The sequence below is a fragment of the Dendroctonus ponderosae genome, unplaced genomic scaffold, assembly GCF_020466585.1.
Source record: "Dendroctonus ponderosae isolate FM_Combo_2020 unplaced genomic scaffold, Dpon_F_20191213v2 Dpon_F_20191213_2, whole genome shotgun sequence".
Classification (NCBI taxonomy): Eukaryota; Metazoa; Arthropoda; class Insecta; order Coleoptera; family Curculionidae; genus Dendroctonus; species Dendroctonus ponderosae.
This window is the reverse complement of record NW_026018165.1, coordinates 9,305,416-9,322,725: the sequence shown is the minus strand read 5'-3', so window position 1 is coordinate 9,322,725 and position 17,310 is coordinate 9,305,416. Positions and strand designations below refer to the sequence as shown.

Here is a 17,310-nt window from a genome sequence, read left to right as displayed (position 1 = left end):
ACGAGCGAAACAAAGAGGAACACCCAACAGTGAAGAAGCTTTTTTCATAAATATGTAATATATATTGCTTTAATAAATATACATGTTCGACAATTTAGTGGGTTTTTTTCGACACAGAAAATTTGATATGCCACTCTTTAATCCAAATAACTAAAATAAATCATGTGAGAATAGGAATATGAAATTTACATCGACTTTAGTAGTGGCACAATAAGCAAATGGAAGTCGATTTTCAAATGTATTCCCTTTGTCAAATTGCTGTTCCACTTTGAATTGCGTGCTTTTATTGCTTCGAGCAAATAAGGAAGTACTTTTATAGCACTTACTACATAGAAATAAACAGCAAACAAGGTAGTTACGTAGTTTCTGATGTGTTCGCATTCGAATTCGGGATGTTCATTTGCTCAATAAGTCTGGAAAATAAACAACGAGTTTCGAGCGAATGTTGTTCAATTAAACGAAAAATATTGGATTGAACACGATTAATATTGTCAAATAAAAAATTATTTGGGGAAGATAAATTTCGCCTTTTTTCAGCCATTATTATACTCATGATTTTCAAAACGCGAACAAACTTTTCGTGTTTTAAATGTCTCGAACGTAATTTTTAAGTAAATTCGCACTCACGTAAAATCAACACTTTTCTCAATCAGTTTTGTTTGCTATTTTATTAGTGCGAAGCTTTTGAAAACATAATAGTACTCACTTTAAGAAATAACAATAACGATGGTTTTCATTTATAATCTAACTATTCCGAATGGTGGAAATTCAATGCTCCATTGCCTCGAGCAAAGGAAAACTATTCGCTAAAACTACGGTTTCCTATTTATTGCACTTATTGGCTTTCTTTCGGCGGTAAATTGAGTTCTTATTGCCTTTGTAACAATCACATTCATTGACAATTTTTATGAAGTTTTTTATTTTATCTATATCGTTGAATGGCGATTATTTTAAATAAACCAACTACTTTTAGTGTGTTATTTCATGGTTTGATTTCGGTTTATATTGAGTTTGTGTTTTTCTATTATTCACATTTAACCACGAGAAGTATTTTATTAGTGTTGGAAAATTGGCTGCCCACAAAAGAAGTGCAGTTTTCATATAAAAACCATATTTAACAGTTTCAGTTCGCTTTTCTAAGCAAAAGTGCATTTGCATCTCACTCCAATGCAAATAAAATAAGGTTTTTAACGTTGTTTATTTTTCTTTTAGGTGGAGCATTTCACAGTATTATGGGTCCTTTTGATAGTAATTGTTATTGGCAATAGCGGCGTTTTATGTTCACATTTTATTGGAAGGCCTAGGAAAAGTCGGATGAAATTTTTCATAGCCCATTTAGCATTTGCAGGTAAGACATTTTAGCCCTAGATATCATGCAGATTTCCCATCAACAGGCTGAAATTTAGTTTAGAGAATTGTAATTACTTTAATTTGATTTCTTCTTTTTACGTATTTGCTATGTCGCTTTTTGCACTATTGAATAAGAAGATTGAATTGAATCAAATTGAGGTATTTAATAATAAACAGAGATTAGATACAGATTTAGTTTATTATAGCAAAGCTTTAACTGTCAAATTAAATTTTTAAACTGCTAAACGAGAAACGACACAAAAATGATATCTACGTGTAGACGAATATTCTTCATCTTCAGAACTCAACAATAAAGCGAACTGAAAAAACCAGTCAATTTTATCAAAGACCCGAATACAAATAAACATAAAATCTTTAACACTTCACGCGCCCACTCGTCAGTAATTAAAATCAAACACAGCGCCTTTCTACTAATTATTAAACGGTTTTTTTAAACGCAATTTATCTACCCAAGAAAAAACATTATAAAATGGAAATCAATGAAAATAAGAATTGACTGTCGAAGCGAGAGCCTGAACTTTTAATGGCTATAAATTGTAATAGCCCGTAAATTTTGCGTCGAAATTTAGTCCAATTGTAATATATTAAAACTGTCCCTTAGTAATTTGGTACTCGTTTATTTGCAGCTTTTCGTGCCATAAATTACTCTCTAGCTTACTTTCATTAAATACGATTATATGGTATTAGAAGGGGAATTATTTCAGTTAACTTAATTAGTAACAAAATTACCAATTTGTATGTTTACAGCAAAATGATTTTCTTTTCCAGATCTCACCGTAGGTCTAATTAGTGTTCTCACAGATATTGTATGGAGAATGACAGTGACCTGGTATGCCGGAGACACTTGGTGTCGATTTATAAAATTTGCCCAGGTTGGTAAAATATTTTCTTTAGCAAGGGCTAAACACTTATTGAGGAAAACTATAAAAAAACTGTTAAAAGAAACCATACATAAAGTCTTTAAGCAGTAACAAATTCACATGCATTCGAATACTATTAGTTTTTGTATTAAACTGATTTTTTCATTGAGTGTTTCCGCAGTTTTTTTTATGAATGAATCAATGTAGAGGATTATAAAGCTGTATGAGAAAAATATTAACTTGGTGCTTACCTATTTTCCTCTGAAATTTTTCAAAGTCGGTAACGGATAACAGGGTACAACAACACAGAGAAAAGTAAATTATAAACATTTTCTTTTCGCCTTTTAGGCTTTAGTAACATATGCTTCAACGTACGTGCTTGTATCACTAAGTATCGACCGATATGATGCTATACGACATCCGATGAAATTTTCAGGCAGTTGTAAGTATATTTAGTGAATGGAAGAAAGAAATTGTAATAAAATAAATATTTTGTTTGTTAGATTATTTTTGGTATTTTTTTAATCAGTATGCACTTTTTCAACAAATCTATATTATTTTGGGAATTTTGCATTTGCTTAACACTTCTAGCTTTGCGTAGTAATTTCAGATACAGGATTCCTCAAATATTAAGTGAACAAGCAGAGATTGAAAGAGAGAATTATGTATTCTGATGCGAGGCGGGAAACTCAAATGGCTTAAGGCTTCGATCTCATTAGTATAGAACCCAAACTACTACTACTACCGTTAATTTCATTAACGCCTCTCTTTTCAGGCTTTACGATCAAAGTTGTTCATAGAAAATTGACTACAGAATTTCACGCGTTTTAATTTTATGAAGTTTAAATCCGTATTTTAGGAATTTAATAAAAACCAACTAGTTAGTTGGTTTAACAAAGAATTTAATTACAAAATAATAAACTTACACAATAGCAGAATTGTTTGCTACTCACTCTACGTAAACAAATGCAATTTATTGTAAAATTTTCTCATTTTATATCCAGGCCGCTCCAAAAGTTTATGCGAATAATATATTTAAGAAAAAAATTATTTATAAAAAAATACATAAAACGTAAACGAGCGATTTAGTAATGTGGTAATATTTGCTTAAATTTAACAAAGCGATTTGTGAATGTTTTAATTGAGAATTACCCTTTCTTTGCTAAAAGTTACTGATTTCAATATATGTATACACTAAATAATTTTTTATTTGCAACCGCAGAGCAAAACTGCTAAACAAAATTACAAAAAGTGCTAAGATTTTAAATCACTTTTTAAATCAACATTTTTCTGTTTTAGCTTAATTAGATTAACAGGAATTAAAAATTTACGCTTAAACAATAATAATTTGTGCTGTGGCACATATAGATTTGTCTTTTAATAAACGTTAAATTATGCAGTTCACACTTAGGCAACTTATTAATTAAGCCCCTAGGCATAATAATAATCCAAAGATTCCGTTCTCAAGTCTGTGCTTAACCATACGAAAGGTAAAACGATTCGAAAAATAGTAACCGTTTTAGATTACAGTATGAAACTTAAACGTGAAAAAAAAAATAAAATGCTGTCCTTCATTCCTAACAAATTTACGTTTTTTGTTCGAAAATTGCTCAATCTGCCAGGAAGCATGCCTATCGATCTCGGTTTGAGCCCTCTTACCTCTATTCGACTATAAAAAATATAATATAATGCAATCTTATATAAAAGAAATTGTTTTAGGGAGAAGAGCTAAGATACTAATAGTTCTTGCATGGGCAGTAAGTGCATTATTCTCAGTTCCAATGCTATTTTTATATGAAGAAAAAATCATACAGGGTAAGTAAAATAATGTATTAGTACATGAGCCGCTAATATTTGGAGTTGTAAAATTGAGAGCAAAGCTGACGGTTTTGTTTTCAGTCACCAATGAAATGCTCATCGTAATGATTTAAATATGTTTTCGTAATTCACTTAAACTTAACTTCGTGTAATTTAGTCATTAATATTATTCTGAAATGGGTCAATTGCCTTCAGAGGTAATTGCTTTTTGATGAGATTCGAAGATATCCACTAAACAACACAGAAACAATTAGTTAATAAACAGCCGCAAAAATGTTGAGAAAAAAATGTTAATATTTATTTTCACAAGTTTCCGTTGTAAGTTGAGCAGAAGTGAAATTGCAATTGATCATTCCTTTTAGAATATGTATTTAATTATTACAACAAAAAAATGATGCAGACTAAACATTGGTACGTATACGCTCGATATGCAAAAGTAATTTTCACATGCCACTTGCATAATGAAGACCAATTACGTACGTCCAGTTCAATTCACCGATTTAATTCCGAAAAAGGCCCTTTTGCAGCTGTAACCGTTCACTGGCCTTTTCTGAAAGTTCAATTAATATTATCGAGTAATTAAGCTTTAGCAAACACCCCACTTTCAAAGTTCGAATCAGAAGTGGCTGTAATTGTCTGAAAACTTTACCAAATGATGAAACAACATAGCTGCTCATTTAGGAAGCGCCCTTTTCGAATATCGATACCTTAATCATTTCCATTACAAGCTCATTAAATAGACGATTGCATTAGGATAGGAAATTGAACTCGGAGACTGAGCTTCACGTGTATCAAACAAAAAAGCAATTTATGATGAGGTTTTTAAATTGTTTTAAAGTTAAATATTTTATTTATTTTGTAAGAAATTGTTTTTTTTGTTTAAGTTTCTGCTGCGCAACTAGTTGTTTCTCAAATGAAAWTTTTTTAAATTTTTTGSGCAGATGCGGTTACGCTAGTATTATTATATTATTAGATTCTTCGAGATGTGTTTTTMTCATATGCTCATTCATATTTCAGCTTTTAATCGTATATTTCATTCAGGCACTGTTTTAACTCTTTWTTTCATTACKGTTTATATTTTACTCAATAGTTTATTAGTAAAGTATTTATTATCGGGCCTTATATGAGTGATGGTCYATAGTATTATTTAAATATGTTGCTTGCTTTGGTGCGAAGAACATTACCTACCTTTAATCATCTTTAAAATTGTCTGTCTGAATGCACTTTAAATTATTTGAATCTTATTACAAAACATCCTAGTAGCATATATTAACATATAAATACGGGCTTTATTATAATAATATAAAATATATACATTTTCAGACCAACCACAATGCTGGATCGAGTTCCGAGAACAATGGCAATGGCAGCTTTACATGGTGCTCATTTCCTTAGCTTTGTTCGTGATTCCGACCATAATTATAACCGCTTGTTATGCGGTTATGATTAAGACAATTTGGACTAAAAGCGCTGTACAGTTTCCTCGAGGACACAGAGGCAGCACTAACGACCGAATAGGTAAATTATTAAATTACATATTTTAGTTGTTATACTTTTTCTTGGAGTGCACCCATTCTAATCACATTTATATCTGGTCTTTTATTACGCTTAATTATTTTTTAACATACCGAACATTCCACAGATGAACCTTTATACCTTTCTCAAGAGTGTTCTAAAGCATTTATAAAAGGAGCCAAATAAAACACATAAATAGTCATTTCCGAGTGGCATTTTGATATCTGCTACCCTCATTGACTAAAGCAACAATTTTAGCAGAAACGAACTCATGTAAAACGCATTATTCTCGCTATGCGGTGGTTAAATGTACTGTACAGCATTAATGCTTATTTAACTACGATGGCACAGATTGTTTTGCTTCTAATAAAATTGAAACTGTCTTCCAAGAAATTGATTTAGCGCTCAAAAACAGGAAACGTATCTAAGAATAATCAATAAGTAAATGATATCAAGAATTTAAAATAATATCTTTGTGTGTAATTAGCAGAAACTTGAAAAATTACTCTTGTATTTTCTCGCTTCTTTATCGTATTTACTGTAAATTCATTTGTATTAAAGAAAATATGAGAGCATTTTGTAGTATTTAATTTTCCGTTTATGAGCGAATTTTTTCTTGCTTTACATTAATTTTTTAAACCATTACTAAAGTAATGGTCAATTGCTTAACAGTTTTCAACTGGTATACCTATACTGTTTCGATAAGTATGAGGTAATACAATTATTTGAATAATTTAAATTAATTATTCTAGAAAAACACACATATATTTAAAAAGAAACACAAAGAAGTACTTAGAAGTGTGAAAAATCAAATGCATTTCAGACCTTAGTATTTCATCTTTTCAGCGATAGATCGATTTTTCATTTCTTTTATATGAACAATTTTAAATTATAACTTTCTTATGAAAAACTCTTAAAGTGAGAATCTTATTTTTCATGCAAAGAGCTAAACGGTTTGCAAAAAATATAGAAAATTACTTAAACAATCAGTTTTTACATATTAGAATTAATCACATTCTCCAATTTGCATAAACGCAGTTAAAAAATGTATTTAAAGAACTCTAGGTGTCATGACTTAATTCATATACATTATCTACAGCAAAAATAGGCTAAGTAGCTTGAAAACAATTTTCTAATTGCCAATAAATATTTGGAACGGAAATGTTGAATAATGGTACTTCATTTCTGATTATGAAAGTGATTAAAAACCGAATCATGCCGGAAAGATTATTAAATTAATTATTATTTGTTTATGGTTGGTTTATGGTTTTTCTAGCAGTAGCAGTTGCAACAAAAATTAGTTTTTATACATTTGATTTTACGGTGTCAATTAGCATACTAGATTTTACTATTAATATTGATATATTAAGAAACGTTGTTCATAAATTTACTACTTTTATCTCTGAGTAACTTTAACTAAAATTAATTGGCAAAAGCTTGTTACTAGTAACCATAATATCCAAGGTAATTATGAGAGTTATATTTATGTTGTCTTGTGTTACTGTTCTTTTCTCGATAGGTTCAGACGGCGATCGAAGAGCTTCATCCAGAGGACTCATTCCAAGGGCCAAAGTAAAGACAATTAAAATCACACTTGTTATCGTCTCAGGTAAAAGGCATCAATGTATTTTTTAGGTGATTCACATATTTTTATATTAATTTATTTCCAGTATTCATTGTGTGCTGGAGTCCATACATTATTTTTGACTTACTCCAAGTATTTGGCTACATACCTCCAACGCAAAGAAATACAGCGATTGCTTCATTCATTCAAAGTTTGGCACCATTAAATTCTGCAGCAAATCCGATAATTTATTGCATATTTTCGACGCATATGTGCAAATTTCTCGGGTAAGTAGCTAAAATAACATTTTATTGCTCTTGGTTTAATCAGGTAAAAGTCGTTTTGGTGATGATTTTATGGCTATCTACCATGAATGTGCAAAGTTGTAAAACTATAGTAGCATTCAATCTATAAATTGCATTTCATCTGCTAGTTTACGAAACTTTTCTATGGATTATTTCCTTAAAATATACCTGTTTCAAAAGTCAATTCGAATCTTCTAATCAGCGTCTCACAAAGAGATCGTAGATTTGGCATTCATTATAAAACTCTTCTAGCAATATGAATATGTAATATTTCTATTTATTGGTCTGAAATGAGAATATGCTTTGTAAAGTTACTGTTGAATAACGTACTATTTTCCAACGTAAATTTCTAGAAATGTGGCCCCGTTTAAATGGTGCAAACTTCAAAAGAAACGCAAATCCCGAAACTCGACAACGAAGAGCAGCAGTATCTCAGAAGTGCTTACAAATAACACGGCGAAACGAAGATCAGATATGGTTACCTCAATTAATAAGGCACATACAGCAATTGTGGTCGCTTTAGTACATGAGAAAACTTAAAACGGAAAATCTACTGTAGCCTTTAGATATTAATCATCGATGTTCCTTATACTAATTTCAAATTATATGTTCCAAAGAAAGTTTGAGCTCTACGTGTAAATAGATCTTTTATGGTTTTCTTTAAAACGTCCTGTATGAACTAAATCAACTAACTATAAACAACATTCGCAAAACGTTTAGTGAGGTGGAATATTTGACAATTTGATACTTTTTTATAAAATTTCCATCAAAATCCACATGCAAACAAGAACTCATTGTATTTGTATTGTAACCGTATTGTATGATAAGTTATTCAATCTGTGATTGTGGGGGAAACTGTGATATGACTATTTTATTAGCTTTAGAAACCCAATCTCAGATAACGTGAATCTTAACTGTATGTAACAAGTAAATGTCCAATCTGCTACATATTTGAAATAAACGAATCTGTATATGCTTAAATTGTCTGGTTTTCTTAATTCCTGCCATGAACATAGGTAGGACTCTAATTGGCTTCTTTTAGTTGACCTGACAAAAATTTATTTTTTTTAAGTGAACTCGTTTTGTATTTCGGAAGTTTAGACTGTAATGATCTCAATTCATTGCATGAAGTGACCACTTGTTCACCGTTTGTTCAATCTTGTATTTTAAAAATTACACTCATTGAAAGAGTGTATTGTTACGATATTATTTAGCAATTTGCAAGAGTTCCCTACATGACACAAATAGGGTTGATGAAATACCTCCATGCATAAGTCGTTTCGTTTGACAAAAATCATTCAAATTAAATATCAGTAAAATATCAAATGTTTCAAATTAATCTAAACAGTTTATGATCAAAGCTAAACTCAAGGCGTTAGCTGAAACCTAATTATGCCCTCATTTTAATTCGACTCGTTTATTAAGCTTATTTTTCAAGTTTTCTTTAGTTTATGTGCGTTATTGCAATCAGTAAGTATAAGAATCTTCTATAGAATGTCCAAATATAATCGCAACTTATTAAGTTGGATAAGCCGCTTTTGTGCATTCACCGAGTAAAGCTGCTTTATTTAAGTAAATTCATCTACTGACTATTGTTGTTTCTTATTGTATCTTCCACATTTTCTTTAGTTCCTGTTTTGTATTTTTGTATAAGCAGTTAATTAACTGCTTCTTTATATTCTACATGTTATTGCGGAAACTAATAAACAAAAGTGTCGCTTATAGTGTTGCAATCCTCACCATCTGCTTAATTTATTTAACATGGAATTAACGTTTTTAATCAAACTTGATATACTCCATATTACTGTTCATTTGGGTAAAATGTCATTAAGTAGGTACATTGTTTATGCTGAGTGAATCAGTATCACTTCGCATACAAAAGAACATGGATATTATTAAATTTTGTATACTATTACACTGTTTCTCCAGTGTTTTTTCAGATACTCTGGAAGGTAAGAAATAACATTATATATTTAAAAAAATTGTAATTGCAAAACTCCCACAATTATAGTTATAAGCAAGCTAATAAATATTTTTTTCGTCATATAAAGGTTTGGCAATTAGATGTATTATTTACCTGAAGTTATAGTGCTGATAAGTTACAGTGTAGTTGCAAAGTAAGGAACATATCAATTCTTAATTCTCGATTTCGTGAAACTTGATTTGTAAATGCACTTATTTTGACAAAAAAAGTAATTCCCACTATTTGTTTGTTTAGTCTCACGACTCTCTGGACTTTAATGTTTTAAGAGCAACCTTTTTTGAAACCACCATTTTCAAGATAGTGTATTTCTGCGTTTCTAGTGTTTTTTCTGTTATTAATATTTTCTTTAAAAATCGATATTTTGCTCGATTTTCATGTGTATCATATTATTTGGTCGGTGATGTCATTGACTCAATTTCATTTGCGTCACATTTCACGTTCATATTGTATCCACGTGATTCTTTTACCCATATTTCACCACCAAATTTGTTGGCATTGCTGCACAATTCTTACCGCTTTTTTCATGAACATATTTGTAACCTGCTTTACTTAAGCAAATATATCCACTTCAGCTAAAATTAAATATAACAATTGGAAAACGTAACAAGTAGCATAAAATTAACGCAGCCACTGTAAAAGGTAAGCAGTAAATGAATTAGAATTAATTGATTGGTATTATGAAATGCATATCCACTAAGAACCATCAATGTCTAAACTATAAGAAGCGCAGTTACGTCTGAAGGTGAGGTTTTGTTTTATTTGAATTAAGTATCTAGAGCGAATCAGTTTTTTAAACAATAAACGTTGAAATTATACAGCTTTTTATAGCCAAGTTTAAAGATTAAATGCGGATCACTTTTATGTTAAAGGATCAAGACTAGATAAGAAACTTACAAAATTTTTCTTGGTGGCTAGTAGGTGCAGGTCAACGGCAGCTACCTGACAGCAAACGTCAGAACATGTCCAACTTACAAAATCGCATTGTTCTTTGTTCTTGATAAAAAAAAAACAGTCTAGCGATGAAAAAAATACCACAGAACAATGCCCGCAAAGTTTATCTTTTAGAGAATCACGAATTTTCCAAACGAAAGTTGACAAATACAGGATTTTTTGAACTGTTAACAGAGCGAAACTCACACCCTCCTTCTCAGCAACCATAAATCATACACTACGTCAACGAAATGTCATTCGTTTGAGCCGATATTTAAGAGGAATTTAACTTTTGTTGTATAAGCCAAGTTTTTATTAAATTTACCTAAATTGGTTTTTTCTTGCTTGCGACGTTGGCAGATTATCAAATTTTGACACGTATTTAATGAATTCCATGGCCACCTTACAAAATGTAACAACTTTTTGAAATTTTTAAATAAAATCATTGCGTTAAAAAGTTTTAGATTGAAGTCCAAATTGTAAACACCTTGTACAATGTATGGATATTTTGGTACAATAGAATTTTTAACGGATCTGTGGTGATTGAAGACGTATTTTTTTATATCTTTAACTGCTTTTTTTGCGTCTACAATGAATTTTTAGATACCATATTTTTAAGCAAAATTTTCCTAAAATGGCGATAATCTGCCAACGTCGCAAGTAAGAAAAAAACAATTTACGGTGCATATGAAGCGTTTCAAGCTGCACTAACTGAGCTAATAAAAAATCGTTAGTTCTATTTAAAAAACCGTATATGTAAGGTATATAGGTAATTAATACACAATTTACTATATTTCAGCTTCAATATTTATGTATATAAAAATCACCTTAAGTAACTATACTCATAATCAGATCTATTTAGCCTTAAAACACGAAAATCTAATTATTATTGTAAAATTCATATACAGAGTGTTCGAAAAATTAGTGTAAAATAAGGCGACTGTATATCTTATAACGTATAAAAATACGGGAATGATCTCATATAAATGTAAATCTACAATCGCTCAGTTTTAGATTTAAATGGGCTTATTCGCGCGGGTTTATTTTCCCAACATGTTTAAACAATGCAATATTATTTGCTATACAGAGGCTTTCAAAAGCGGGATGACAAAATTTTATTTTTAACACCACTTGCAAAGGATCTATATTTGTAGTCATAAATGTGGGGCAAAAAATACATTTAGTCGACACTTCTCAGGGCAACCGTTTTTGAGATATCTGTTACTGAAATCTGAAATAGTGTCACATGTGATTTCTTAGGCAAAAGTATGAAGATTATCTAAAAAATGTACTTTGGAGTTTATAAAAATGCTTTGCATATCAGAAACTTCAATGAAAAAACTTTTCGCGTTTTCACAAAAATCCTTTAAACAGCAGCAGCTGAACTGGGCACTGAAGAGCAAAACAATCATCATCTGTATAATCTAAAAGTGTAACAAATAAAATATGGAAAAAATACCCGATGTAAGATTTAGAAAAATAAATATTTTGTCTTTGTCTGAGCTAAAGATCTGTTGAATTGTTCTTGATGGTTTAAACATGGTCTTAGTGTTCGGTCTTTAATTTAATAATTTTCGTTGAGACCGTCGAACACCCAGATAACTTCAGCAGACAAGAAGAGCTTTAAACCAGAATGAGACTCAGAATATAATTTGGTCTGCTGACAACCAAATCTGGCGTGTTCAACTATGAATATCAAACAGCCGAAAATAAAGGAAATACATACAACAAAAAAATCAATTTTACATAGAAATACATACATACTCGAGATTGACATTTCTATAAAACAAAAGAAAAAATTATTGTGAACAATTACAAAAAAAAACATGTGAATTTTCCCTTAGCAATTACTTTTGAATAGGACGATTTAGGTGAAATCAAATCAAAGTATCACTGATACTACAAAACGAAAACCTGTTTGTCATCATTTCAATCACTGTTTATACAGTATGTATTTTCCGTAGAAAAATGCAATGTTTGAAGAAAAACCATGTATAACGTGTACAAAATATTTAAAAACACTAAAATAGAAAATTCACAAAGGCTTATTCAACACCTTGCAATAAGCAATCATATATTGTTTCATGGTTTCGATTTAATATAGAGTCTAATTGCAGTCATTCTCGCAAGCAAGTCGTTAACAAAACAGTAGCAAAACAAAAAAGTATTTGCGGAATCAATAGACAAGGTGAATTGTTAAGAGTAAAAGAGGCTTTGAGTTGCGTGGACAAACTACTTACAAAGTCCAGCGAATTCTGATTTAAAAGCGAGTCTTTAAATGTATCCTACCACAGCCAGTTCAATGAATTTTAGTGTGTGTTATCAGAAAAGTACTATCATTATTGCTTTATAAACAACAATTAAAAGTATTACGGGGCTAAATTGTTCCATTCTTTAATTCGTTCAAAATCCAAGTAGAACAATAACTGAAAGCAAATAAAACAATTAAATGAGATAGTGTTTTATGAAGTAATTTAGTCCGGTGCAACAGATCTCGATCGCGTTATGTGCAATACTTCTGGTATCCTCGTGCTTCTAGTGCTACTGCTAGCTACGGGCTATTATTGTCAAATTGAAGGTCAGTGGGCATATCAATTTGCATACACAAGTTAATAGTTTAAACATTAAACGTATGTGAAAATATGTAACAAGCAAGCAAACAGCATGATCCCTTATAGGCAGGAGTCTTTTATGATGGGACTATAAGTGCTACTGTTGCTCCCTAGTATATTAAAATGCCTAGCACATAGCAATAAATACTTTAGTAAAACATTCACACACAACTTATATCTAACCTAAACATTTATTGCTCTTAAACTGCTAACTACAGAAAAATAGAAGGCATTTTTTTTCATTTTAAGTCGCGTTTGACATACCCTGTAACTCCACAGCGAAAGGATTAATGACATTACTATTCAAAATTTTCCCTCTATTTGAATCTGATCCATTTCAATCCAAGCTGACAATGTTTTTTCAAAGTTACTTTAGCTTTACGACCGGCATAAAACCTTCTACCTACATAAAAACCTGATGATTTTCTAAGTAACAAAATCCTTTAATATAATTGATTAAATTGCTTTCCAATGATTGATTCTGACAAAAAATTAAGTTCTATAAAAACATACTTTAATTGAGGTCCATTATATTTGCACTATCCACTTATATATTATTCCATTTGCCATCATCTGAGGCCCCAAATCAGTTCCAAAAATATTGTTAGGTACATAAATAATTTCACTAGGAAACACGATTATGTGCGCAATGAATACCAAGATTATTGTATCATCATCATAAAAAGTATTCAAATTTTTCCATTGTGATGTACCTACTTATATTTAAAGGAAATTAAATTTTTTGGTTTATGGTCCTTTTGAACGCACAGCTTCAGATATTGTTTTGCGTAAATCTGGAGTAGGAAAGTAGGTACACTTATCTTGGAATTATTTTTGATAGTTAAACTAAAATAAAAATAAATATTCTTTCTAAAATAGCCATCCAAACCTTTAAAGAATTAATCGCAATATTTGCGCTTCCTTATGATAATATCAATATTTAAAGCCATTTTCGATATTTAATGATACGCGTTTCAAAGATAATCTACGAATTTTCCTGCTCCAAATAGAAAGAAGCAAACAGAACATTGATATACAGAGTGTTTTAAATTGGCGGCACTGGAATGAGCTAAAAGCAAAATCAGGCATTTTTCTAAAGTAAAAATCTGGTTAATTGCAACTTTACAAAAACAATTTTACAAATTTAATTAAAATAATTATAGTAATATAAATAAATTTTGTATTTACAGGGTCGTTTGCATAAAACAGTTTCGGCTAAACGGGTGGAAATAGGCAAGAAATTAAAAAACCGAATTACTAAAATCGATTTTTTTGTCCGAAAATTTTTGCAGGTATACAGGAAGTATCAGAAATAAGTACCGTAAATTTACGGTAAATAGACCTTTCCAAATATAAAAGAAATCCAAATATACGCATGGGTCGGCAAAATCTTCTGTTTCGAATACAGGGAGTCAAACTTTACTTTTAAAAATACATTTTAAATTTCTGCAAAACTTTTATAAATTTTAATGACACTTCGTAGGTAGTGAAGGCTGTAAGATGCGCCTATTTTCAATTATTTTATGTGTTTTTAGTTTTTCCGGTGGCGAGCATACCGCTAAGTTATTGAATATTTTTGAAGGAAAAGGTCTTCGGCCACTGCTTTCTCTAAGAATAAAAAATACATCGGGATTGACTGTTCAATTCTGAATAAAAAGCACTTTTTTATTTGTGCGTTTGGCCAAGCGTTTTCCGGAAAAATAACTTTATTGGCGCTGCTAAATAAGGCCCAGAAGGGGATCAATGGGAGTCATTATCAGCAACTACTATAAATACATATTAAGTATGTTATAACTGTAGATAATTCTTAAAATAATTCTGTTTAATTCTTTATTTTACCATTGCTTCATATGTTTCTCTCATTGGTTCATAAAGTGATTCATAATTTTTTAAATCGGAAAACGGTTCGTCGTCCGAAAAAAAGAGTGATTTTTCTTGATAATTGAACAGTCAATTAAGATTTTTCATTCTTCATAAAATTTACCCCTTAATTTCCGGTACTTATTTCTGCAAAACACTGTGTAAAATTGCTACCGACAATAGCCGATTATTTTTTTATTTAAAGCATTTTATAAAATGCCTGTTAAAAAAATTCAAAAAGCGAATTGAGAGTTCTGTGTTTTCACAGCTTTGTACCGATTATTTATAAAAAAAAACGAAAATCACAAAACAATATTAAAACCGGAAAGTCGATGGCAATCTCTTTAAACATCTTGAAAATTAGCCGACGATAGTTTGGTAAACAGATTATTCTAAATACGTTTAAATTGTTAAGTGCCAGCTAAAATAGATTTTATTACTTACAATTTAAAAACAACCGTGATATTTTGATTTTGAAACGGAGAAATTAATTTTATTTATCAAACGGTGGTATGGAATCTGCCCCTTTTCTCAAACTTCAAGCCTTATCCCGAAAAATCCCTAGGAAATAAAGTTGATTTAAGTCTTTATCTTTGTTTGCTTTATGTGTTCTAGATTATCTTAGTTGATAATATTTTCCTCAGTCGATCTTATCGATAAAAAATTCTAGGCCCTCTTAATAAAAGCGCGATGGCTATTAATTTATAATAAAGAACGGAAGGATGTTCACTTTTCAAGAACCATACAATGTGAGACAAAATTCCCAAATTAAAAAAATTGTATGTATTTATTTTAAACCGCTTAAAGATGTATACATGCTTCGACCATATAAAATTTACCTGCTACAAAAATAATTAAACAAAATCGAAGCAGTATGATGCCAAAAATAGAAGGTTTAACAGAATGATTTCCATATTCTGTACCTACTGTTCGAATCGAGATGCAAATACATTGAAATCCAAGTTCATCAAAATTTTCATACCACCAATATGACAATATATGCATATAAAAAATGAAAAACTGATTATATTAATTGTTTTTTGTTTGATTGTTTATTTGCATATATCTAGACCAGTCCTACTGGAGGCAATTGGGAAAGTATGAGTTGGCCAAAGCGTTGCAAAAGGAAAACATTGATGATGTAGCAAAGAACGTCATCTTATTTGTGGGAGATGGAATGGGACCTACAACTGTAACAAGTGCTAGAATTTATCGAAAAGGCGAAACTGGCCATCTAGCATGGGAACATTTTGACAATATAGGAGTCTTAAAGGTGCCCGAAATTTAGAGCGTAGACAAAACGAAACAATCACAAAAACCGCAATATTTATTTCTAGATTTACTCAGCAAATAAATTAGTACCCGACTCATGCAGCACTGCTACAGCCCTATTTTCGGGAATAAAAGCTAATCATAAAACTTCAGGAGTGGACCACACTGTAAACGTGAACGATTGTGATGCATCTCTAAAGAAATCTGCACAGTTGGAAAGTTTTATTGATTGGGCGCAAGAGGCAGGAAAATCTACAGGTAATCGAAAAAAAGTAGCTTTTAGATGGAATAGTAAAAAATATCTGCCAGAGAACTAAAAGAAGATCAACGTTAGGCTTCGGTTATAATAAAACACTCTGTATCTGCTCTATTTCAGGCTTCGTCACCACTACTAGAGTAACTCATGCAACTCCAAGCGCTCTCTATGCACATACCCCAAATAGACGGTGGGAATGTGAAGCGAATGTTCCCTTAGAATCATCAAATTGCAAAGATATTGGCTATCAACTTGTGAATGAAAGTCCTGGGAAAAACATAGAGGTACTGATGGTGAATATTAAATAATCACAAACTGCTTAAAGAAATCGGGTCTCTTGCTAGGTAATAATGGGAGGCGGAAGACAGTGCCTAGTAGCAAATGTTACCGGCACCCCAGCAGACCCTCTGGATACGTGGTCCTGTATTAGCAAACAAAAAGGAAGAGATTTAATTACCGATTGGAAAACCGATAAAAGCTTAAGACAGGTTACGTATCAAGTGCTGGAAAATAATGAGAATTTGGAAAATATGGACGAATCAATGGAGTACACATTAGGTAATCGTCTGATACACGCATGTTGAGTGCGGATATAATTTTATTGATTTATTTTGTATTGTTCACTACTAGGTGTTTTGTATTGTCATTCCCTTTATCCACAAAATGTAATTAAAGCTCACTTTAATTCGATTATCAGACAACTAACAAACATAATCTCTAAACCACTCAGGAATATTTGCAAATGGACATTTAAAGCTGGACTACGAAAGAGATAGCGGTCCTGAAGGAATGCCTTCACTTAGTGATATGACGGCTGCCGCTATTAAACTGCTACGCAAGAACCCGAATGGTTACGCACTAATGGTAAAAACTAGAACTCGGAATTTTTAAAAATCTGATATTCGAATATTCGTTTAGTGGTTTATTCGAATAGTAAAATTATTCGAATACTCGAATATCTAA

General features: G+C 31.0%; 2 protein-coding genes across 3 annotated transcripts in view; both read left to right on the top strand.

Moving 5' to 3' along the window:
* The window catches only part of LOC109539022 (cardioacceleratory peptide receptor), a 65,257-nt gene extending 56,843 nt beyond the window's left edge, over positions 1–8,414 (top strand). The window contains exons 2-9 of the mRNA XM_019906533.2: positions 1,213–1,348; positions 2,140–2,243; positions 2,580–2,673; positions 3,951–4,046; positions 5,373–5,567; positions 7,084–7,173; positions 7,235–7,415; positions 7,787–8,414. Of these exons, the coding sequence (XP_019762092.2) occupies positions 1,213–1,348; positions 2,140–2,243; positions 2,580–2,673; positions 3,951–4,046; positions 5,373–5,567; positions 7,084–7,173; positions 7,235–7,415; positions 7,787–7,973 (1,083 nt within the window). The 3' untranslated portion in view covers positions 7,974–8,414. The remainder of the gene's footprint in view (positions 1–1,212; positions 1,349–2,139; positions 2,244–2,579; positions 2,674–3,950; positions 4,047–5,372; positions 5,568–7,083; positions 7,174–7,234; positions 7,416–7,786) is intronic.
* An 827-nt stretch (positions 8,415–9,241) lies between these two features.
* Positions 9,242–17,310, top strand: part of LOC109539005 (alkaline phosphatase, tissue-nonspecific isozyme) — a 9,869-nt gene continuing 1,800 nt past the window's right edge. The window contains exons 1-6 of one of the 2 annotated variants that reach the window (XM_019906512.2): positions 9,242–9,385; positions 15,890–16,092; positions 16,157–16,349; positions 16,468–16,631; positions 16,692–16,905; positions 17,078–17,211. In XM_019906512.2, the coding sequence (XP_019762071.2) occupies positions 9,280–9,385; positions 15,890–16,092; positions 16,157–16,349; positions 16,468–16,631; positions 16,692–16,905; positions 17,078–17,211 (1,014 nt within the window). In that variant the 5' untranslated portion in view covers positions 9,242–9,279. Of the gene's footprint in view, positions 9,386–12,597; positions 12,926–15,889; positions 16,093–16,156; positions 16,350–16,467; positions 16,632–16,691; positions 16,906–17,077; positions 17,212–17,310 lie in introns of those variants that run through there. The other variant, XM_019906513.2, reaches the window with a different exon arrangement.